A 24,473-nucleotide genomic window follows, 5' to 3' on the forward strand; every position below is an offset into this window, starting at 1 on the left:
TATTTTTTCAAGGAAAAAAAGATGAATAGCATTAAAAGATTTTCTTGTAGAAAAAATAAGTGTAACTCTTATTCTCAGTCAGCCTAAAATAACACCAGAATATATGTGTTCTTAGTTGAGAAAGGAAGCAAAGATACTATTTCCCCGTGGCAACCTGTGCTAGAGATTTAAAATAATTCTGTTCCTGATTTGGGTTATGCTACAGAGTCTTTGCCCTTAAAGGCTTTATGTTATGAAAGGATTCTCATTTTGCCCTCACTGTTCTCAGTGAAATGCAAGCAAGGGGAAAAATACTCCAGCACAGCAGTGACAGGAACCACCTGATGGATTAGGAAGCTGGAGGTGGAGCTCAGAGGGATTATTCATGGATCCACAGTTGGGAAGGCATGTTCTTGGCACTGCCTGGGATAAGCCCCTTGGTATCCAGCTCTGCTCCTCAGTAAGGACTAGACAGAATCTATTCTGTGCTCAGATGACTGCTATAAGCTGCCTTGAATGAAGTCTGGCTTTTCCTGGGAAAGCTGGAGCACCATTTGGGTGAGCTAATGACAAAGACAGCCAAGTCTAGCAAAAGGACAGCAAAGGAGCCAGCCTTAAAGGTTAGGAGGTCTGTGTTCTCAGTCACGGGCCTGAAAGCTCTTTTCTTGTACTTCAGCTGCTGTGTGAGATGTGACGTTGTTAGAACGTTCCAAGTACAGGTGCTTACTTCCCCACCCACTGTGGATTTTTTTGTGGTAGAGCAGTGGTCCCTCCAAAATGGGGATAATAGTTCCTGCCCTTCTACCCCAGATTTTTCAAAGAACAAAACTAGAAGACAGACAATAGAAAATATTTTACCAGGATAGATAAGGCCTGGTCCTTTTGACCTTACCATTTCCAGAATTGTGGTAAATTAATTTCAAAGAATGCAGTGGTTGGGCCAGGGGAAGTATTTTAGTGCAATTATTTCAGTGCTTTCAAACATGGAAACTGCGTACCATGACTTCACCATTATAGAAAATTCACTCTTCAGCTCTTCTAGTTCTGGGATTTTTCCTGAAAAGCCTAGCCACTCTGTAAATCCCTTCTGAACTGCTCCTTCATGTAATTGCTTGTGAATCTAGAGCCTAGTACAAATGGCCTCCAAAAACCTCAAGCTTGTGGTTTCCCATCTTGCTACCACTAATAGGCACTCACAGAGGCCCATCCCACAGTGATGGCCCCTATTTTACCCTGTACCCAAATCACCCTCTCAAGGCTTACCTCAAAGATGGCCTCCTCTAAGAAGTACAATAGTTCCTGATGCTCCAACAACACACAGTATTGGCTTCACCAAACCTTCTTAACAACAGGCTCCACTGTGCATTAGAGTGCATTAGACTCTGCCTTGAGTGATCGGTCATCAGGTCATCATGGCTTGTCTTAGCTTCTTCCTTTGAGGACATGAACTCACTCATCATTATAGACCAAAGAGGTTTTAGACTCTGGCATAGAACAGGACCTGGCATCCCATAAATACAGGGCACATGCAGGGCTAGAAAGAACCTCAGAAAGCATCTGGCCACCCTTCTTATTTCTCAGAGGGGAAAACAAAGCCAGCAATGTGAAGGCACTTCGCCATCATCAATGGCTAGCTGTTGCCATGGTCAGAACCAAAACAAAACCCTCAGGTCTCCTGACTGGCAGGACAGCTATCACTCCACTGGTGGCTGAGACTGAATTGAAAAGTCTTGGAGAAATACAAACACATCACACAAGTGGGAGGCGTTAACACTGGATCCAAAGGCTCACTGGGAGAATGAACTCAACTGAGGGTCGGGGGAATATTATCACTCACAATCCTAGGTGCCCATCTGATGGGTGTCCCCATGCCAGGGTCCAGCTCCTTCCACAAGTTGCCTCATTGTCATTGTCTGCTCAAAAGGGCCACCTGATCACAGAGGACTGACTTCTCTCCCTTTTTCCCTTCTAGGCTAATGGAGGTTGGCAGGATGCTACTACCCCTTCATCAGTGACCTCCCCTACAGAAGGCCCTGGCAGTGTTCACTCTGATACCTCCAACTGATCTCCCAGCAATCGCATCCCGGCTGACCCTGTGCCGCAGTTGGGACAGGGGCAGGAGGGAGGGTTTCTCTCCCAACGCTGAAGCGGTCAGACTGGAGGTCGAAGCAATCAGCAAACACAATAAGAGTCTCCTTCTCTTCTCTTCCTTGGGATGCTATTTCAGCCAATCTGGACACTTCTTTATACTCTCTTCCCTTTTTTTTTCTGGGTAGAAGCCACCCTTTCCTGCCTCCAGCTGTCAGCCTGGTTTCTGTCATCTTCCCTGGCCCCTGCTCTCTGTTCTAGACACCTGGGGTTCCTGCCCTCATTATATCACTGAAGGATATTTTCAACCATTAGAGGGATTTCAAAAGAAAAAACAAATTACAAAGAAAACAATAAACGTGTTTGTATGTTTTCATGCTGGTGGTTTGAGGAGCCAAATTTACCTCACTCGAATCCCTCATCCCTACGTTGACAGGCAATCCTTCTGTTTCTCTTGTTGTTCTCACTACCTCTTAGCAGGAATACACCACACTGCCCCACTCATTCCAGGCCACTCTGCCTCCTCTTGCTCCTCCTCCCTGGGAACAATCCTGATTTCTTCCTCTTCTTTCCAACCCCAGGCATTGGTTGGGGACTGCCATAGCTGGGCTTCTAAAGGTGCCATGTTTCTCACTGTAGCTCTACCAGATTGAGTCCCAGGCAGGAAGTCAAGACCGCAGGAAAGGGCACAAGGAACATCAAGGGCAGGATTCCTGCTAGCTTTCTCATCTTCTTCAAAACAGCTCTTGGCTTCAGAGGCTCAGTCTTTTGAGACCACTCAGCACTTGGGTAGCAGCGTTCGGAACCTAATGCAAACCAGGTCTGAGTGAGGCTGCTGCAGAGTGCATCCATAAAGAGTGGATGCTTCTCATCCCCAAAGGCTTCACTATCCCTTCCTACACATGCATGCACATACACGGCACACTGGTAGACACATGCTCAGCCTCACGCCTTTGTTCTTCCAAGATCCCATGTGCAAATGCATATGATACTATCATAGCTCTCTACCTGGTGAACCCTAGAGAAGCAGTATGTACCTGAGGCTTCCAGAAAGAGCCAGTGTGCTCTTACCCCAGGGCATGCACAGGACTTTATCAGGATGAAGGTCAGGTTTCAAGGGTAAACTGTTTCCATTCCCACCATGTCTAGAGCTCTCAGGGAGCCATACACAGGACTTACAATGTCTATGATGGATTTGATTGCTTTACTTTTGTTTTTAATGTTTTTTAATGTTAGGCATGTTGTATTAACTTTCCAAAACATTATATTATACTATGGTCTTGATCCTGGCTTCTTCCTCTAGAAGAGAGAGTGATGAAAGAATGTGGTTCAGGTGAACGTTTTACTAGCTTATTTTACGTGGATAAGAATCATGGAGAAAGGGTAAGAATATTTTTATTGAAATAATCATCCTGATCTGTATTCCCTAGGATTGGGAGAAAATAACATGTAACATGTACCAGAAAGCTAGTCTTGAAAATCACCTGAATTTACATTCTTCCAAGCCACTCTGCCAGCAGTAAAGATGTCAGTTTTGCCCATAGCCTAAGTAGCAGGCAGTCAAATATCTTGGTGCTTCATTTTCTGCATCTATAAACTGGGGATTGTTATTCTTGGCTCACCAAGAGGCTTGTAAGAGACCCAAGAAAACTGGTTGTGTTCATATTTAATCTCTAAGAGTGAAGTTAAGGGAAGCAGTGTCCCTAAGATAAGTTGGTTCATGCTAGGTCAGGACAATAAGTGGTTTTCTTTTTTCTGACTTCTGGTTTTTATCAGTACCTTGATGTTATCACCATGAGTGATTTTTGAGACTTTTTGTTTTGGTTTGGTTTTGGTCTGTTTGTTTTCTTAGGATAGAGAAGAGATTCCAAACTAGAAAAGTAGGACCTGGTTCTGGTAGTTTCTGCTTGAATCCAGTGGGTGTCCTTGCAAGTGCTTGTCCCTTTCACAACTACTCAGCTTCAGGGACCTCCAGGAAGAAGTACAAGATCTTGAGGACTGAGAATGGCCAGCCAACATGGTCAAGCCCATTCTGAAAGGCACTGCATAGTGAATAGGGAACATCCTTCCTGTGTTTGGATGCCACTTAAAAAGCCTGAGGATATGCATATTTGCATGTAATGCAAAAAGGAATCATTTAGCAAATTAAAGTATGCCTGGATGACCAAGGGCACTAGAAAGCCTGTGTCTACTAACCTGGGCGATAGGACAGGGTGCCTAGGAGGAGCATCCTCATGACAACTCTGGAATAATGAGAACCAGTGATCTTTGTCTTAGTGGCAAGAATGCATTGAAGCAACTCACAGAAACCTGATTGGATCCCAGCACTCACTGTGGAGCAAATCATGGGCAGCACTGAAGGGTTCTCTTGGAAACAGGAATGAATCTAGATCTGGGTTGAATGCCATGCTGAGGGAATGGAAAGTATCAAAGTTGCCTTCACACAGGCAGCTTCTCTCCAGACAGTCTTTGCAATGAACACCCCACACAGCACTTCACTAAGTCTCCTTTAGACCCAACGCTTTTCCTGAAGCCTGTCCATGATGCCCACTGTCACCTACAAGATGGCCACCAGGGCTCTGTGTATTAAGCAAGGCTAGAGAATGCTGATGACCTCAGAGTGGGGGTACAAAGAATGTGCCTCTGGAAGCACAGCTCCCTGGAAATTCCTGTTGGGTTAGTCACACAGAACTACCCCCGCAAAATGTGCCCCAGGATCCCTTCATGTTCTAAGGACAAGTGGGAATGCCCCCTTTCTCCATAACAGCAATTTTTCCCCAGAGAAAGGACAGCAGACATGGGGTTGGCCACCTTGTAACTCTTCACCACATCTTCCTCATCCCCTGGAACAGACCCTGGCAGTGCTCGGCCTACTGGCACCTTCTTTCAACTTCTTATTTTGCTGTGGCAGTTGTTATTTGCTGGTTGCCTTTTATCACGCCTATCCGCCCCCTGCCCCTTCCTTTGACTCTTTATTTTTCTGCCCAGAAAAACCTGACTTCGATACCAAAAAAAGATAAAACTACAGAAACTCAAATTTAAAAAAAACTTAGAAAAAATACAAAAAAATACTCAATGATTCTTTCAGCTTTATTAACATTTTCCATCGTTTCTTGCGACTTGTGTCTCGTTCTTTGTAGTATCGATGATGAGCATTTGATAATGAATGTTCTTGTATATTCAGATAAAGGAAAAAAACCAAAAAAGCGGTCTGAATTTAATAGTGTTTATAATAAAAAAAATTTAAAAATGACCCTCATAGCACGCAAAACAGGAAGGGGAGTCTCCCCTTCTCTCTGTGAAAATACACATCATTCCTACATTAGTTTTTAACACCAGACTACCTACGTTCCTCATTTCCCCCATTTTTCTTTTTATTTTCTTGCATTTGTGAATTAGTTCAAGAATGCTAGAAAAGTGTCGTTGTGCACATCCATTTCTTGTTTCACAATGTTTAAAAGTGACGGTAATTCATTTTGTAAACTAAAAAAAAAAGGTTGGAATAGTGAGCCTAATAGTTACAACCTAACATATTATGTTTATTCATTTTGAGACCCGGAAATAAATTCTTTTCTTTATTTCTGCTCTTAAAAATACAAAATAAGCCCCAAGCTTTTTGTGTTATTTTTGGTTTGTTTATTTGAGGGGGGGGTGCTTTTTTCACTGTCAGGATTGTGATCTTGCTGCTTTCACTCTTAACTGTGTATACCAGGTGATGTGAAAAGGGGTCCCTGGCAGAGGAGGCCATTTTCTTGTTCTGCTTAGCTTCAGAGTTCAATTGATGTCAAAAGTAAACACAAAGCCCAGGCCCACTTCTCCTTGCTTCTTTGCATCACAGAGAGTGTGGCACTCAGGTAGACCCTGAAATAGGCAGGGACTTGCTTCTCCCTTAAAACAGTCAAGATCAGTGGGATCACTTACACTGTAGGGAAAGGCTTTGGTCTTTGTTGATTCTGAATGTCACAGTCAAGGGCTTTCTTTCTCCCTATTGATATCAACATTCCCTGAGGCCTCTTCCAAGGAGAAAGGATTTTTCTCCCAGGAGAATCCCAGGAGAGGTGATAGGCATAGAGTATATGCAGAAAGCTGGCCCTAGGTCCACCCGCTTGGGATCCAGTCTTGATTTGGGGAGAAGAGTTGGCAAGGTGTTGAATCAAAGCTGTAGTGTGAATGCTAAGTGGCCACTTTGGACTCACAGATAATACACTTTTTACTCACTTCCCGTTAGATGATGGTTGAAAGCAAATCATAAAGCTGGCTTCATTTGGAATGTTCTTATTAATTATAGGAAAAAAGAAAGCTACATTGCCCAACAGAAACTCAGTGTTAGACACTGCTCATGCAATACATAGGTGTTCAGAAACCAGCCAGAATGTCAACAAAAACCATGAAGAAGGAATACAGAATTGTGGTGCAAAGCCTTAGGGCAGTGTTTCCACCCAGAGGCCCACACTCTTGTTCCAAAGCCAAGACAAAATAATGGCGGCGGCCTTTTCACATCACCTTTATGGTTTCCATCCTAGCTCAAAGCTTCCTGGAAACTTTTATTTTTTGTAAACTTTTTTTTTCTTTTGTTAAAATAAATAAAACATCGAATGTTCCCCCCTTTCTCACTTATTACCTCTTCCCTTTGGCAGTTTCATTTTGAAGTGCTTTCGTTTGGTTGGTGGTTTTATCCTGTCCCCTCCTCCTCCCCTCCTTTTTTCCTTATTATTGAGATTATAAATCTGCAAAGCTCTGCTCTATTTTGGTTTTGAAAGTTTAAGCTTTTCTGCTTCTGTGAGATCACAGGCTTCTGTCCCTTTTGATTCCAACTGAACTTTTGTGTTCTCTAATGATACTAACACGGTGTAGGTTTTACAGTCTCCTAATTTGTACTGGTAATGCATATTCCAAATAAATAGTTTCTTTTGTTGCAAAAATATATACATACACATTTGTATTTTGTGCAAATTTCTTCTCATATGCTGGCAACTTCTCTTCCCTAAACAGGCTTGGGATACTGTGAATGATGGCTTAAATTATTGTCCTGATCGACATTTAAAAGTCTACATACCATGGGACAGTAGCAAAGTATAGGACACTTGAAGGGAGCAAGGGAGAAAGGGAGGAGGGAAAAAAGAAGAAAATGAGAGAGAGAGAGAGAGAGAGAGAGAGAGAGAGAGGAAAATTAATTGTACTGCAGAAGGGCTGAGTCATCTTATCTGCTCCCTAAGTCATGACTATTTTCCCAGTGGGTCATCTTTGCTTTTCCTTATCAGTGGTCTGGTCGTAAGAGAAATTGTGGTCCCCAAGAGATGTTTCAAGGGAAAGAATCTAGGTTATCGATAATACTTGTAGACTCTCTACAATAGTCCAGATGTCACTCCAACAAATCTACTCACCTGCTTTCAGTTGTCTGCCATCCCATGGAAGCCTCCATCCCAATAGTTGGTGTGTATCCATTGGGCCACCGACCATTGCATTGAGGTTACAGCCTGTTACAGAGTTGGTGTTTATAGTGTTTCAGCCACCACACCTTAGGTCAGTGCCCCAGACTTCAACCCATTTTTCAATTCTTTGCATGGGATATAACTTCTTTCCTGGCTATTGACAGGTTGTTCCTCTATTAGCCCTGTTCTAAATGAGTTTTGCTTTCTTATTTTCATGCTTTAACTGTCCTAGGAGGCAGGGAGATCCTATGAGGTATGTTGTTCAGAAACCTGAGGTAGCCACCACATTTTTCTTCACCCCAATCATGATTCAAATCAGCAAAAACTAGACCAAAGAAGCAGAGAGTCAATGGCAATTAAATTTTCATTTTTAATAATGGACAAGCTAATCCAATGACCTTGGAAGCATAAAGCTGTCTGTTAATGATTTGGAAGCCTTGAATAGAAACATAGAACACGTTTTCATGTGCAAGACAGGTGCAGACTGCCTTTTCTGGTTCTTTTCCAATAATACAGAGACTTATGGGCCTAATTCATCCACATAGTACATTCATTAGAGCCATAATAAACTGTAGAAAGGAGTAGACCAAAAGTGTATAATGCCTCAACTACAAATCTATTCCTCACTATTTAATAGGGCAAGACGAATATTCCCAGTCAGAGTCTCCTCCCTACATAAAGACTCGGGGACTCCTATGTGGCTTTACCCATTCAGGAGTATGTCATCTTCCACACCTATAGGAAGGAGTGTGAAGAAGGCTCACCAATTTGTTGAAAGCCTTGACCAAAACTTCCATCCATAATCCTAAATGCAAGGGTTATGGGTGAGAGTGGAGGCTTGGAAAGCTAGTCCCTGGCTAGGTGGCCAATTCCTGACAGCAACTCCATATAATAGCTTTTTGAATGGTTGGCCTAGTGGCCAAGAAAGCAAAAATCAACTCTGCGTGTCTGTGTCACTGACTGGACGCATTTCAAGTGAAGGTGTTTCCAGCCATCATCCCAGACACGCCTTCATTACTCTTCCGTGGGAAAGATTGAGAAAGGGGCCTATCAGGACCCAAAGATGTTCAATGTGAGTTTGCCCTCTGAAGAGAGAGAAAAGAGAAGCCCCTTTTCTATGCAAATGTGAGAGTGAAAGAAAAAAGAAAACCAACAAACACCTTTTCTCCAACTTCCTCCAGTTCGTTTCTAAACTTGGGCATTAGCATCAAGCCTGTGGTGGATAGAGGCAGGAACTGTGAGTACAAATAGCTTTGGGAGGTCACACCTCTGTGTGCATATTGCTGCCTCAAGGGTCATAGATGGTGGCCAGCAGTTACCTCAGAGCATATAGGCGGTGTCTTAGTTCATTCAGGATGCTACAACAAAACATCCTACAGGATACCACTTGTTTATAAATCACAAAAATATATTGCTCATTGTTCTGAAAGGCCAAGGAATTGGCAGATTCAGTCTTGTAGGAGCCTGCTTCTGCTTCTCATGGAGAGCACCTCTGTCCTGACTCCCCCAGGCCTTTTGAGAAAGGCAACATTCAAGTCTTAATCACACTTCAAAGGCCTTACCTCTTAACACCATCATATGGAATATTAGGGTTCAGCATTTGCATGGGGTAGGCACTTAATAAATCACAGCAGGTCTAAATCACAAAATCTGACCTGTTCATTCTCCTAAACCATAGATTCCTATATATCCATATAGATCTCTACCATTGTCTACTTTGGAAAAAGAAACACAGCAAAATATCAATGTTCTGTCTACTTGGCATCAAAATATCTCCTTTCTTGTGCGTTCAAGTCATTGTGTGGCAAGTGGCACAAGAACTCAGTTCTAGAACATGTCCACTGGGTGAGTTGGAGGAGCTTGTGGGTAACCTAGCTCTCTGAACAGAGGACCAGATGGGAAAAAAGGAGGCTGTACTCTGAGGACTTCCCTGTTGTTCCTGCACAGAAGTTAAGACACACGTAGATCAAGAACCAAGTGTAGTAGAGGCCACTGTGCCCAGTGAGATGCAATCTATGACCTCCTACTTTAAGTAGACTTCCATGGCCACCAGAAGTGGTAAATAGAAGTCAAAATGGGTTAGGACATCAGTGTTGCCCAGGACACTGCTTTGAGGAAACTCTATCCTTGTGTATCTCCTGGGACCCAGGCAAGACCCAATTCAGGTTTTGCTCCTAGGAGACTCGGAATAGATTAGATGGAGCCATTCATTAATGTTTAGGTTACACTGTTCCCTCTGCTGAATTCACTCCCTTACCCCTTGCTGTCCAGCCATAGTTTCTAATGTGGTTCAACAGACTTACTAACATGTACTCCATTCATAACATTAAAGGCCCCAAGTACTAGCGTGTATTCAGATATGAATCTCTCATTAATAAGTACCCAGAGAGAAATTAAAGTTCAAAATAAAGTCTTCCTTCCCTTATAAATTAGAATTCAAAGGGATGTTAATCTACAGCTCTGTCTCTCTGATTTCCTGCTGTGCTCATTATGTGTAAGTACGCTCTTATTCCGTTGGCACAGTAGGGTCTAGGGCCTTGTAAGGAGGCAGCAGAGGCTGCATCTGCCAGAACAGGGTAGCTGCTGTGGTCTATCCAAAGCTCAGTTAATCTAACCTTGAGTTCTAGGATAGGATTCCACTTTTTCTAAAAAGCCACATACAAAGCATACGACTGATTTCCTTGGACCAGCCTTATCCACAAAATTAAAACACACAGCAGAGTCCAGGACCTTGAGCAGGGTGCCGTGTGACTATTGCCCATGAATGACCTTGGCAAAGCTTTGATGATTTCATGAGAAAACAAGGAAAATAGAGTGTACATGAAAAAAGTAAAAGTGAAATCTTTCAGTCTTAGGACACTGGTTTGTTGTTAATTGTCATGTTGAGAAAAAGCCACCAACAAGAGGTTAATTTTGCACTCTGCTTCCTATATCCTGAGGGAAACAATCCAATCTACGCATTCTGCCTCCTCTCCCTGAGAATGACCTTTGAAATATTCATGTCTGTGAAAATTTCACAAATGTAAAAACGGGTCCTCTCTAGTCCACAGGCTGACTTGAGGCTTCCTTCTTCCCTGGGCACTCATATACATATCTAAAAGTTGCTTAGTTTCCATTTTCCATTAAGTCCTGCATTCCTGTCTCTGATCCCTTTACCACTGTGCCTCTGCCTCTTCCTTTCCAGCAAGGTATCCAGTTTAAGACCTTTTCTGGACTTTCCCCTTGTCCCAAATAGAGTCATCCTTCAATTCCTGAGCCCAAGTTCTATGGACACCACCCAGCACTGGGCTGTACCCTGACTACACATCCCCATAGTGTCACCCTCCCTCAGCTCTGCAGGCCTGGGCCTGAGTGACTGGGGCTGCTCCTCTGTCCACAGACTCCTTCCTGGCATTTGCCCCTAATGTTTATCTCCTGGTCTCCCCAGCTCCTTTTAGGCAGAGCTGGTAGATTTTAAAATATTCAGGCATTGTCCTTTCCTGAGCTCCATCTCTTCCATCTCTATGTAGAGGCCATTCTCTTTGCTCATGGTTCCAGATACTTGTTTCTCTAACACACTTTCTTAAACTTCATTTTTTAATCTTTTTTTCTAAATTCTGGGTCTGTCCAAAGTCCCTGGTGTCTCAATGAGTCCTGTTCAGCTTTAAGTCTTCAAATTCAATAACACTGTCAATAATACTCCCTGTGCTCTAACAAGCTTCCCTGCAATGGTTTCTTCCCCACCAGGATCCTTCCTAAAGGTCCCATGTCCTGGCTTACATCTTTAGAATCCATGACGTGACTGTTTCTCTACACATAGAAACTGATATGTTCAAATTCACTATTTGTTCTAATTTGGTTCTCCATTGCTATGACAAAATACTCTGACCAATAACAACTTGGGGAGAAAAGAGTTTATTCAGCTTAATTTCCTGGGTCACAGTTCATCAGGGAACCCAAGGTAGGAACTAAAGGCAATAACCTAGAGATAGAAATTGGACCACAGGCCATGGAGGAACACTGCTTACTGGTTTGCTCCTCTGGCCCTCACTCAACCTGTTTTCTTATACAATGTATGCCCTGCCCACCTGCCCAGGGGTGGCATCACCCACAGTGGGCTGGGCCCTCCCACATCACTCAATAATCAAAAAAATGCCCTACAGACATGGCCACATGCCAGTCCAATGGAGGCAATTCCCCAGTTGAGGCTTCCTCAACCCAGGTGTGTCAGGTTGACACTAAAGCTGTCCAGCACACTATTTTGAAGTGTTTTACCATGCTCTTCCTGATTTATTGCTGTCAAAATTGCCCATGTTTTGGGGATCTCCAAGGGAGCCTTTCTGAGTATTTCATGAGAACTCTGGTTGTGCTCACCACTGCTTCCTAGTTGCTGCTTTGGTGCTTTCTGGCTTTCTAGATACCTTCTTGCATGGTCTACATGCAATTTACTCACTGAGTTCCTAATAGCCAGATCACACTGCCTTAAGTACCAGCTCTAATGACACCATTCCTAACACCAAAAGAGTGTCTAATGCCAAACAAGAGCTTTTCCACACCAAAACACATTCTAGCATCAACTAGACAGCTTATACACCAAGCCAAATCTGACACTAGTTGCTTGGAATAGGGTTAAGGGTCAGTCCCAAAGACTCCCCTCATACCAGGCAATTGTCAGTTCTGACAGTCAGCTTTAAGTTGGGGTTTGCCCTTCTTCAGGTTCAACAAATTGCTGAAACAACTCATGGGACTAAGGAAGCCACTCCATTTATATGTCTTCATTTGTCGTAAAGGATACACATGAACAGCCAGATGAAGAGTGACATAGGGTGAAATCTGGAAGGGTCCTAAGAGCAAAAGATTTTGTCCATGTAGAGTCTGGGAGGGGCAGTTTCCCTTCATGTGGAAGTGTTCACCAACTCAGAACCCCCTAGTCCCTATTGTTTAGGGATTTTTGAGGCGGTTTCATTGCTTAAAATGATTGAGGCTCAGGCTAATGGTGGTCAACACAGAGGTTGAAGGGACAATGCTGAAAGTTCCAGGCTTCTAGTCAGCCTTGGACTCTTGGGTGACCAACTCCATTGCTATTAAGCTGCTGACCGTCCTCTCCTTAGAACAAAGCACTGTCCTCTCTCATCACTCAGAAAACCCCAAAGAATTCAGAAGATTCAGCAGCTCTGAATGAAGAACAGAGGCAAAGACCAAATGTTAAGTAGAGACTCTCTAATCTGAAATGTCTGAAACCCAGAGTGCTCCAAAAATCCAAAACATTTTGAGCTAATGTGCTACGAAGGGAGTATAAGGTACATCTATTACAAATGAATTATGCGTTTAGAGTTGGAGTCCCTTCCCAATATAACTCACTATATCTATGAAAATATTTCAAAATATGAAAAAATGCAAAATACCAAAACACCGCTGTTCCCCAGCTTGTCAGATGAGGATACTCAGCCAGGGTGTGTTTTCCATTTTATCACTGGATCCATGACCTTCGATAGATTGTTTAATCTCTCTTATCTCTATCTCCTCAATGAGATGCAGTTAATATGAGTATCTACCTCACAGGGCTCTTGGAAGGATTAAATGAGTTAATACATGTATAGCACTCAGAGCTGTGCCTGTCAAACAGTAAAGGTGAAAAATGTGTTTCTTATTAGTGTCATTCCTCCAATATATTTCCCTGGGCATATTGTCATCCTTGAACTGTTGCCAGTGAGAATACTCTGCTCTTTCTTGGTTCTATTGTAAAGAAACATTAGCTACAATAATAACTTCGCCCCTCCCCTTCCCTTCTCTCGCCCCTCCCTCCCATCCTCTCTTCCCCTCCTTCTCTTCCTTTCTCCTTCCTCCTCCTCCTACCTGTTCCAATCTCTGTTTTCCAGGCTTTCTAGCTTGGCTGCAAAGGCCTTGTCCTGTCTCTGCTCAATGTGCCTTCTATCATTTCTCCTTCACCTTCCCACAGTTTCTATGTTGATCATAAAATTACAAATTTAAAGCATTATAGATCCCATTTCTTCTTGAAATCTGACTGCCTGATTCCCAGGGAGAGTAGTCTAGGTCTGTGCCTCTTAGAGGTATTTTGTAGCCTTGAGTTGGTAAAAATACACTAAAATATTTTTTCACCTTAACCGTAGAGTAGAAGACCACATGATATGTTGAGGGCCCCCGTTTCTTGGCTTCAAGAACTGCCCTTCCAACCACCACTAGAATTTCCCCCCTGTGCATAGACAGAGAAAACAGAGAGAGAGAGAGAGAGAGAGAGAGAGAGAGAGAGAGAGAGAAGAGAGAGAGAGAGAGAGAGAGAGAGAGAGAGAGAGAGAGAGAGAGAGAGAGAGATGGGATCCAGTAGAAATCAAAATTTCTGAGACCCACAACTCTTCCTAAGAAGCTAACTTGCATTCCTGTGGTAAGAGTCATAGGTATTACCCCTGTTTCCTTCACAGATTCAGCTTTTCCATCAAAGAAAAGGAAGAATTTGTGGTGGATGATGCACTGTGACACACTCCTCTTAGACAATCTAAAGGTCCACATGAATAAATGAAGTCCAAAGAAAGTATAGCTTCTAACCAAAGGCTGGCAGAAATATTCTGACCTGTCAAGGTTTTATATTAAGAAAATTTTATATTCTTCAAACAAATAATAGACTTCATGCTTTAGAGCCAAACAGGCAGTTAGTCTAGGGTAAAACTGCAAACTCACTAAAGTGTGTGCTGCCGAGTTTGAATCCGTACTTCTTCCTCTTGCTCACGTTCTGGTCTTCCTACTACCAAGATGGCAAAGATTTAACCTTAGGGAGAAAAGATGCACAAAATGCCTCAATATGTAAATTTTCCCCTCCGGTGAAACTGCTCTCCAACTGCTAGCATTTGGGTTGATTTGTAAACTCTCTCAGAAACTCTAACTTAAACTGAAGGTCAGAGATTTCCAGCTTCTTACCAGTCAATACAAGGAGCAACAGCTGAATGGGAATCAACTCTCCACGTGGAGCAAGCACAAAGGATGTTCTGGGGAAGCCTGGCCTGAACCAGCTGCCAGACATATCCAAGGACAGACCTGGCTATAGGCCCCAAGAAGGTTGGGCTTCCTTCATGTCCACATTCTCCACTAGCTGATGCAAGACCCTCAGCACCTGATTCCAATTCATTAACCACTTGTCCTGTGCTCTCAACTTTACCCCAATCATTGCTACATCCTGACCTTCAGCAGCATAAAAACCAGCTTTTATTCGTAGATCTGCTGTCCTGTTTCTTCCCACTTTACTATTTTATTTTTATTTTATGTGTATGAGTCTTTTGTCTGAACCACTTGTAACCAGTGCCCACAGAGGCGAGTAGAGGGCATCAGATCCCCTGGAACTGGATTACCGATGGTTGTCCAAATCCATATCCTCTGCAAAAGCACCCAGTGCTCTTAACTGCTGAGCCATCTCTCCAGTCCCCATTTCTTTATTTTTCAATTTCACACATGATATTTTATTCAGTTTCTACAGTTCCTGCTTGAGACTTTCCTTGCAGGGGCAATACCCATTCTATGTCAATAGTAAAATCTCTGCTGAGAATTCTGAGTTTCCTGGGCTGGTATTTCAGGGGGTTGTTGCTTGGGGCATAGTAATAACCACCCAGACAAGATTTTGTCCACCCACCCTATAGCTCTAAAGTGATCAAGCATGCAAGGACCACACCCTGTATGCCAAATGATACTTTGCATTCCCTGAAGACAGAAGAGTAGGTCAAAACATGTTAAAGACTGAGCAAAAGTCAACTGTAACCTCTTGGTACTCAGACTGTAGCTGTATTTGTAGATGTTTGGGGAAGAATTTAAAATTTTGATGTTCATTTAACAAATCCATAAACCAAGAGGAAACAGAATTAGACTGAATATGGATTAAAATAAGAAAGTTCTTATTGCTGAAACACTTGAAATAATTAATCTCATCAATGGGGCAGAACAACAGGAAGCTAAGAAAACTGCTGAGGAAATGTTCTGACCTGACTGTTTGAAATGAGCCACATCATGAAGAAGTGGAAGGGTGCGAGGCAGGAATCTCCAACACTCAAAACTAATAGGAAAGGAATAATAGCCAGTGCCCAAGATTACTAAGAACCATCAGTGACTGGTCTTAAAAACACATATGTAGATTCAGTTTCCTCTGTAGAGACAAAGAAAACAATGTTTAAATGAAAGAAAATGAGTTGTTCTAAGTTTGTTTGCAATTGATATGATAAAATACTCTGACCAAAAACAACTTGGGATCCAGGCATGGTGTCACACACCTTTAATCCCAGCACTCAGGAGGCAGAGGCTGGTGGCTGTCTGTGAGTTGGAGGCCAGACTGGTTTACATGGCAAGTTCCAGGCCAGCTGGGGCTACAAGGAGACCCTCTCTCAAAAAGACCAAAAAAGGAAGAAGAAAGAACAAACAAACTTGGAATGGGTTTATTTTCATCTTACATTTCCAAGTGGCAGTCCATAATTGAGGGAAGCCCAGGCAGGAGCTCAAGGTAGGAACCTGGAGGTAGAAACTGAAGCAGAGACTGTGGAAGAATGCTGCTTACTGGCTTGCTTCCCCTGACTTGCTCAGGTACCTTTCTTATACAATCCAGGCCCATCTCCCCAGGCTGGCACTACCCACAGTGGGCTTGGCCCTCCTGCATCAACCAGCAACTATGAATAAGCCTCACGCAATGACCACCAGCAAGCCTAGAAGGAAATTCCTCAATTGAAGTTCCCTCTTTCCAGGCAACTCCAGTTTGTGCCAAGTTAACAAAAAACAACCAGCACAGAAATACTTAGAATTTGGAGGGGCCTTTATAAATCTTTCCTCTTTTTATCTTGCAGACTTAAAACTGTTGGCCTCAGCCAAACTTGTCCTCTCTTAGCACCTGCAGAGTTCCCCAACTTGTTTTCTTTTGGTCTTTTTCCTTTGTTCACGACACCATGATCTCAGCCACCTGGAAGGATGGTTGACACACTTACAGTTGCAGTTAAATCTTCAGGCAGGTGTCGATCACCTCTAGGATAGCTCTGTGCTTTGCAATCACCTTTCCCTCCTCCAAGTTCCTCTGGGCTGTGTTTGGCTCTGCCTCGAATTGTCCTTAAATATCTCATCTCCTTGTGTCAGTAGACAGACCTGGAGGGACCACATATCTCTTAAACACAGAGAAAAGTAGAACTAAGTGCCATTCTGGCTGGACACTTAGCAGGTGTTCAGGAACAGGAAGCAGGAAGAGAGGCAAGGAGAGAGGAAGGATGACAGAGGGACTAAGGCAGGAAAGGAGAAAGGAAAAGGAGACAAGAAAAAGGGGAAAACAGAAGGATAAAGAGGATATAGAGAGGGCCCTAAAAGGAGATGGTAGAGAAGAAAACAAGAAGAGGGGTACAGAGGAACAAGATAGCAGTTAAAGGAGAAGTGTTAGAGGAGGGGAAGAAAAGGAGAGGGGAGAGGGTGAAGCCACTCAGGTAAAGACAACACAGGCTTTCTCATTCCTCTAAAGGGAGAGCTCAGCACTTTTGTATTACAAAACCCAAAATGAGGCAATAAGAGACAGAGGGCTCAGAGGAAGCATGGAGTGGTTCTAAAATCAAACTTCTTACCTCAGGATCATTCAAGAGCAGTTCCCACAAACTTACTTCCAAGTGGCAAGTCTGTGGTTTGTTTTTAAAAGTTAGGTTATTGAGAGGATGGAGTGATAGCTAGTAGTAAAGTACTTACCATGCAAACATGAACACCTGAATTTAATCTCCCAGACTCCTAAAAGCATGGTGATGTATACGTGAAATCCCAGTTCTGGGAAGGTAGAGACAGAGGGATCCCTGGGCTCAAGGCCCAGCCAGCCTAGCCAAGTCAGTGAGCTCAAAGTTCAATTAGACCCTGTCTCAAAAATATAAGGCAGAGAGGTTGGAGAGATGGCTTAGCAGTTGAGAGCACTAGCTGCTCTTGCAGAGGACCTGGGTTCCATTCCCAACACCCACGTGGTGGCGAACAACCATCCATAACTCCATTTCCAGAGGATCTGATTCCCTATTCTGGCCTCTGTGGACACTGCACCACATGCGTGCACTTACATACAGGCAGGCAAAACACTCATACATGTAAAATAAAAATAAATAAATAAATGTTTTTAAATATACACAGTAGAGAGCAACTGAGGAAGACACCGACATTGATTGACTTCTGGCTTCCACATGCATGCGCACCCACATGCATGGGCACTTACACACACACACACACACACACACACACACACACACACACACGCGAACACATACCAAAAATAATCACAGAAAAGTCTCATAACATTTTAAGTAATTACTTATTACTTAAGTAATTAATAATTTAAGTATTTTTTTATTAGAATATATTTTAATACAACACAAGACACATCAATACACACCAAAAAACTGTGATGGTCTTGACAAGAAAAGCCTGACAGTAGCACGACCTACACCACCTCTAAGAAACCACAACAAGCAGACCAATTGGAAACACACCCCACCAACTCCCACTCCCACATGTACATATATACAGGTAGTTAAGAAATTATGAAGCACATTGAAGAATGAATACACCCACATGTGCACAGGTTGTCCTCAATAACACACGGCATATTTTCTTTCACTTTACTCAGCTCTGGATCTACAACGATTTCACACCGAACACTGAACGTAGGAAAGATCACAAACATAGCACTGTGTTTTCAATGTAAAATCCACAAAGAAGTCTTTACAGTGTTTATTTAGCTGTAGCATATCCTCAAAAAGCTCTGTCTACCTCTATATACACCAGAGGCTAAGGTCAGAAACAACTGGGAAGTGGGCGCTTCCAAATTTTCCCAATTCCACCTATGGGAGCTCTAATTTAAGTAATTTTGAGCAATTCTATGATTTTTGTGTTGGGCTGTATTCCTAACTCTCTTTAATCTCAGGTTGGACATGCCTAAAGATGTGAGGCACACCACTTGACTCAGTTCCCTGTTGTGAAGGAAGGGGTTTAGATTCCAGGGTGAAGAAAAGCCCCCGGTAAATAAATACATGAACCAAAGCGGAGAAAAGGCAGGAAGGAGAGTAGGGGAATGTGGAATCATGATAAGGTGGCGGAGAGGACTGGCTGAAGAGGTGATTTGAGCTAACAGCCGAAGGAGCTGGAGCCCAACCCATTAGGATACCTGAGATGATTATTCCAGGAAGAGAACAGTGCAAAGACTCTGAGACAGGAGAACATCTACTCAGTTTAAGAAATTGCAGAGTCAGGATGTCTGGATCAGTGCAGAGAAAGTTATTAGAATTTATAGTTTTTTAAAAAATGGTGACTAGAAAGGTAGACCTAAGGACTTTGGCTCTTTCTAGGGGTACGAGCCTGGAGGTCTTAGGATTTGGAGTGCAAGAATGATATAATGGGAATTAGGTTTAAGAGTCTAACTCTGGGAGGTGTGAACAGACCACAGGCAAGCAAGCTTGGAAATAAGAAGCCACCTAGGAGACAACAGCAGTATTTGGAGCACATGATGGATGATGGTATGGTCCCAGAGACATCCTGGTATGATAAAAAGTGCCTAGCAGGAGCTGGAGAAATAACTCGGTTGTTCAAGTGTTTGCCATGCAAGTATTAAGATCTGAGTTTGATCCCCAGAACCCACGTAGAAAAGGCCCGGGGCAGTGGCACGTTTGTAATCCCAACACTGGTGAGGTGGAGATAGGTGGCTCCCTGGGATTTGCTGACCAGCCTGCCTAGCTGAATTGGTATATTTCAGGCCAATGGAATACCCCATCTCAAAAAGCAAGATAGATAGATAGCTCATGAGGAATGACACCCAAGTTTGACAGGTGGCCTCCACATACATGTATATGCACACCCATACACAAACATGTATACTCAAACACTGTGCATGTACACATAGTGTTTTGCCTTCACCCGCAAATATATAAATATCTTTGTCTGGATGGACACCCTCCTTCCCAGATCCCTTTCCTTGATTACACTGCTCAGTGCAGATGTCCCCTATTCCCACGAGTTTCCACAGTACTCTGCTCATCTCTCACATGTACTATTGATGGTATAGTCTTTCTGCCTTCCTTGTAAATTGAGAGCCCCAACCTCATTTCTGCTTAGCTCACAGACATTTGCCCTCAGTGGGAATGAAAAGGTGAATAAGACATTATTCCAATTACAACCTAGTATGGGAGAAGACTGAACCACTACTCCCACACGTACCACTGAGCTTGGTTCACAGTTGCCAAGATGAATAAGGGAACAAGGAACTATAATAGGAGCCAAACCACCATGAGTTGGAACCTCAGTGCCTTTATCAGTGATGCTGTTTAACATCTTGAGTGAGGTTTCATCTGCAGCACTCATGGCCCACCTGTAATTTCCCCAGTGCTTGGCCCAGCCAGGATGGTTGCCCACATATAACACAGTGCTGAGAGCTGAGGGTAGCGCCAAAACCTAAGAGGGAAGCTCAGTGGAAGATTCTAGAAAGCAGGGATTGCAAGACGATCACAGGTTGCTGTGGGTGTATTTTTTTCTTCTTCTGCAGTTGTGGTTGTTGATGCAAAGCTGTCTCCCTTGTGTCTCTGGATGACCTTTGTTACTTGGCTTCTCTGTCCTTAAACAGAAATCATGTCCTTTTCACTGGTTAGCTCCTCCTTTGCTAATGCTCTGTTTCCCCCAAGTCCCAGGCAGAGCATTTGACATTTGTTATTGGTACAAGAGCATCATTTGCTGAGTGTGAATAGAAAAAAAAAAGCTTCCCCAAAGGGTAGAAATGAATGATGACCTCAGAACTCCTCACCTTTCTCTGCCTTCAAGCACAGCGGCAATCCACAGCACGCCAGGCTCTGGCAGGGAGCTGCCTCATCTTTTCTACACTTGAGTTCTGTGGAGATTTGTTGCTGTCACCACGTTTCAATGGAGGGCAATGGTGATAGGTCATCCAGGGGCAGGATAGAGTGGGTGGGGCTTCATGCTTACCCTTCCATCTTTGAAGAGAGTCCTAGGGAGATGGTCCAGTCTACTAATGACCAAATGTTTCCTGAAGCCTGCTGTGAAACGTGTTGTTCTGGGTACTGGGTGACAAATGAAGAATAGAAATAAGCAAGTCTGGGAAGATGGCTTGCTTGGTAAAGTACTTGTGGTACAAGCACAAGGACCTGAGTTTGTTCTTCAGAAAACATAGAAGAAAATCAGAAGTGATCACATGCTTGTGATCTCAGCAATGGGGAAGTAGAGACAGGGAGATAGATCCCTGATACTCACTGACCCTGTCTCAAAATATAAGGTAAAAGTGATCTTGAAGAATGACACAGGAGGTTGACCTGTTGTCTCTACACACACACACACACACACACACACACACACACACACACACAATACCTAGTCCTTCCTGTTAGTATGCTCACAATCTACTGAGAGGTGAGATGGATTTGTGATCTTATGAACTGTAATGGAGAGCACTGGACTAGTCAATAGAATCACAACGTCTTCTTGAGGAATTGCCTCAGATGCTCAAGCTGACAAAGTAGTTAAACATACAATGATGGACAAAAAGAATTGTTAGCAGAGGGACCAGAAGATACAGGGGTGTGTTCCATGTGAGGTACTGGCAGGGACCAGAACCTGGAGGCCAGAACGAGCAAAGGACAGTCTCTAGGGAAGACAACAGGGCCAAAGAGGTCGAGGGGGACTTTGCTGCCATGTTCCCACCCTGTCTTCTTTCTCCAAGAGTGCCTACCAGAGTACAGCTAGCCCTTCACACCTGGGGGTTCTATATCTGTAAGTCCAACGGAGGATCAAAAATATTTTTGAATCACATCTCTACTGAACAGATACAGACTTTTGGGTCATTATTCCCTAGATGAAATAACAGTGATTTAAACAACATTTATATTGTATTCAGTATTATGAGTCATTCAGAGCTAATTTAAAGTATAGCAGGGTATATTCAGGTTATATGAGAATACTATACTACTTTATAGGTATTAGGTATCTGCTGGGAACCTGGACCAGTCCCTGGTGGATACCAAGGAACAGCTGTGGTTCTTAATAAGGGATGTAATCCATGACCCATAATAATTCATTCACTCACCCTTCCATTTGCTTATTGAGTAGTTACTTTGTACCTAAAATCAGGAATAGCAAAAAAATTCCACATTCTCTTCCTTTAGAAAGGAACAGAGTCTGTTATGATACAGAAATAGAAAACCAAACCTCCCCTATGATGAGCAGCATTGTCCCTTTGGGTTCCTTTGCTATGGAGAGAAGTGGCTTGGCCATGATGAGCTATGAAGAGAGCTGGGGACACTCAGAAGAGGAGAGAACTGTGGACCTCTGCTGTTGGATGGGTCACTTTAGAACCTGTTATTTTCCGTAGTTAGCACCAAGATATTCATTTCTCAGGCCCTCTGCTCCTGGCCCCTAGCCCTTCAGCCTCCAGTGGCACTCAGAGTAAATCTTTCTCCGAGAGCTGTTTCCCCTTGTGGTCATACAGTAACAGGCTACTAAACCTGCCGATGGGGTGAATTACAAGCTGGTCCCTGAAGCCCCAGCCTCTGTTGCCCACAGAATGAATTGTGGAGCTCCAGGCTGCTGGGCTTTTTATTTATTTATTTGTTTGCTTTAGCATATTGTAATCTGGTCATTAAATTGCAATCTGCCACCCATCCCCAACCCAGACTATCTTCAGATGGAACAGATTTTTCATGGGTAATGATACCTATAAACTTCAGGGATGGCAGCCACCAGAACAAACTGGAAGAGGGGAGGTGAGAGTTTAGAAGCACATCCAACCTGGCTGGACCTTGACCATCCTACTCCTGCCCTGGGCTCAGCCTTAGCTTTCCCAGGGAAGCTAGAGTGGCCAGCTGTTCCTGAGCAGCACCTGTGGTCTGGTGCAGCCTGAGAAGCCAGCAGGAGGGGGAGAGGTGAGCCTTCATTCTTTGTCCCTGTATGCATAAGATCATGCCTGCCCCACATTTTGCCAGACAGTAAAGGTGTCATACAACCTGCCTTTATGGTATTGCATGGGGAGAGATGTACGCTGATAAATCAAAGGCCGAAAGGATGCCAGATGGTGCCATGGAGACTGTGTTCTTGAGGTCATCCTCATCTAGTTTTGCTCTGCACTTGCAGGGGGTGTGGGGGATTGCCATCTGACAACAGGGCCACCAATCTACAGAAGTAGCACTAGTCGTCTTTATAATATTGGTACCACCAATATGTCTAGCATTTCAAAAGTTGTGCTGGCATAGCCCTTTGGAGATGCACAAGAGTTGTGTGAGCCAGATGGGACAGGTGTCACAATTTGCATTCCGTAAATGATAAAACCCAGATACGGGGACTATGGAGTAATTGCTTAAGGACGTATCTGGCTCATAGAGGTGTGCAATAAATGCACGTTAAATCAGTGACTCAGTACATGCTGCCCTAAAGCAGATCAAAGGCATATTTCAAGGTTTGCTTGTGGAATCCCATCTAGACAATGGTTCAGGATTGTGATCCTGGAAGCCTGAAGTGTCCACTAAGCAAGCTATGTCAGAACTCCCCACAAATCGCCTCCTAGTTAGTTCCTATGCACACCAGTGTCCTTGATGCGGAAAAGGTGCTTTTAAGGTACAGCCATATAGTGGAGCAGGAAAAGCTATACCACACATCATTGTGATTATGGTGAACTACACAGTTTCATGGACTTTGCACTTATCTACTTATTTAATTTTTTTCAACAACTTTAAGAAGCTGCTGTCATTCTACCCATTAGAAATTTAAAAAAAATTGATGCTCAGAGAGACTGAGCAACTGTCTGGAAGGTGCAAATACAAAGCAGGGCATGGAGAGATGGCTCAGTGGTTAAAACCAGTGACTGCTCTTGCAGAGGACCCAGGTTCTGTTTCCAGCACCCATATGATGGCTACCAACCATCACTAACTCCAGTTCCAGGGGATCTGACACCCACTCTGGTCTCTATGGGCATTGCGCATATGCGATGTACCTACACACATGTAGGCAAAATGATCATACACATAAAATAAAATAATAAAATAAATATTTTTAAACAAAGCTGATTTACAAAAGATGCAAAGCAGAGGAGCTGTATCTGGCTTCAGAGTCGGAGCTGTTGACTGTTCTAGAGCACCGCATCTTCCTGGACACACAGGCTCCTGATCTGAGCATCTACTGCCCTATCCACTCTCACTGCTGAGATCCAAGAACAGGCAGAATGACAGAATAGTTCTCAGCTGAGAGTGAGATTGGGAGCTCCGGAAAGAAAGCTGAGAGGGACAAGAGCAGCCATCTTTCTGCATTAAAGAACTCAGGGCTTTTAAACAGATAGACTGTCAAGGGCATATACCCTTGCATGCTATAGCTTCAGGACATAGATGCAAGGCAAGACATCTCAGCAAGGCCAACCCAGAGGTCAGCTTGGAACTCTGAGATTCTTGTCTTTATACTAGTCACCATATCATGGCCTTTAAACACTGGTGCTGTGTTTTAAAACCCAAAGCCAAATCGATGTTTGTATTTATTATTCTATAACTGGCTTGATAACAGGGATCATTGTGCTGCATCTCTATAAAGGAGTTGGATTTGCATCAACCAGGATAAAGGAGATGACTCTGTAATTTAATGATATGGTGAGGCTATTCCTATTTGTGGCTTTGTCTGCTAAGGGTGCAAGGGACCTGGGTAAGAGGCTGCTGTCCCTTCCTGTATGATCCAGCCATGGAGTCTCAGAAAGCAGAGAAAGTGTCATCAGATGCCAGGACACTCTGATGACACTGCATAGCAACAGACAGACAGTCTCAAAGCCACTGTGCCAAGAAGTCATCTTTGAGTGACATTCCCATCAGTAGTTTTGCCTAGATTATGAGATGCCTGGAGATAGCATTCCCACCCTGGCCTTTTAACCCTATACCTTTCCTTATTCTATCAGAAGAATGTACTCTGATCCTTATGTGACTCCAGTCACAAACCTCAGGATAACTTTGACCATGACCTAGTTGCTGA

At 43.5% G+C, this 24,473-nt stretch overlaps 1 protein-coding gene across 5 annotated transcripts in view; it reads left to right on the top strand.

Moving 5' to 3' along the window:
- Positions 1–24,473, top strand: part of Pbx1 (PBX homeobox 1) — a 324,538-nt gene that overhangs the window by 283,200 nt on the left and 16,865 nt on the right. For 3 of the 5 annotated variants that reach the window (XM_008848222.3, XM_029553604.1, XM_008848223.3), the window contains one exon: positions 1,952–6,995. The exons of the other annotated variants lie outside the window; for them this stretch is intronic. In XM_008848222.3, coding sequence (XP_008846444.1) covers positions 1,952–2,044 — 93 coding nt within the window. In that variant the 3' untranslated portion in view covers positions 2,045–6,995. Of the gene's footprint in view, positions 1–1,951; positions 6,996–24,473 lie in introns of those variants that run through there. 5 annotated transcript variants of the gene reach the window in all.

Source organism: Nannospalax galili, unplaced genomic scaffold (genome assembly GCF_000622305.1).
Source record: "Nannospalax galili isolate Female #2095 unplaced genomic scaffold, S.galili_v1.0 scaffold383, whole genome shotgun sequence".
NCBI lineage: Eukaryota > Metazoa > Chordata > Mammalia > Rodentia > Spalacidae > Nannospalax > Nannospalax galili.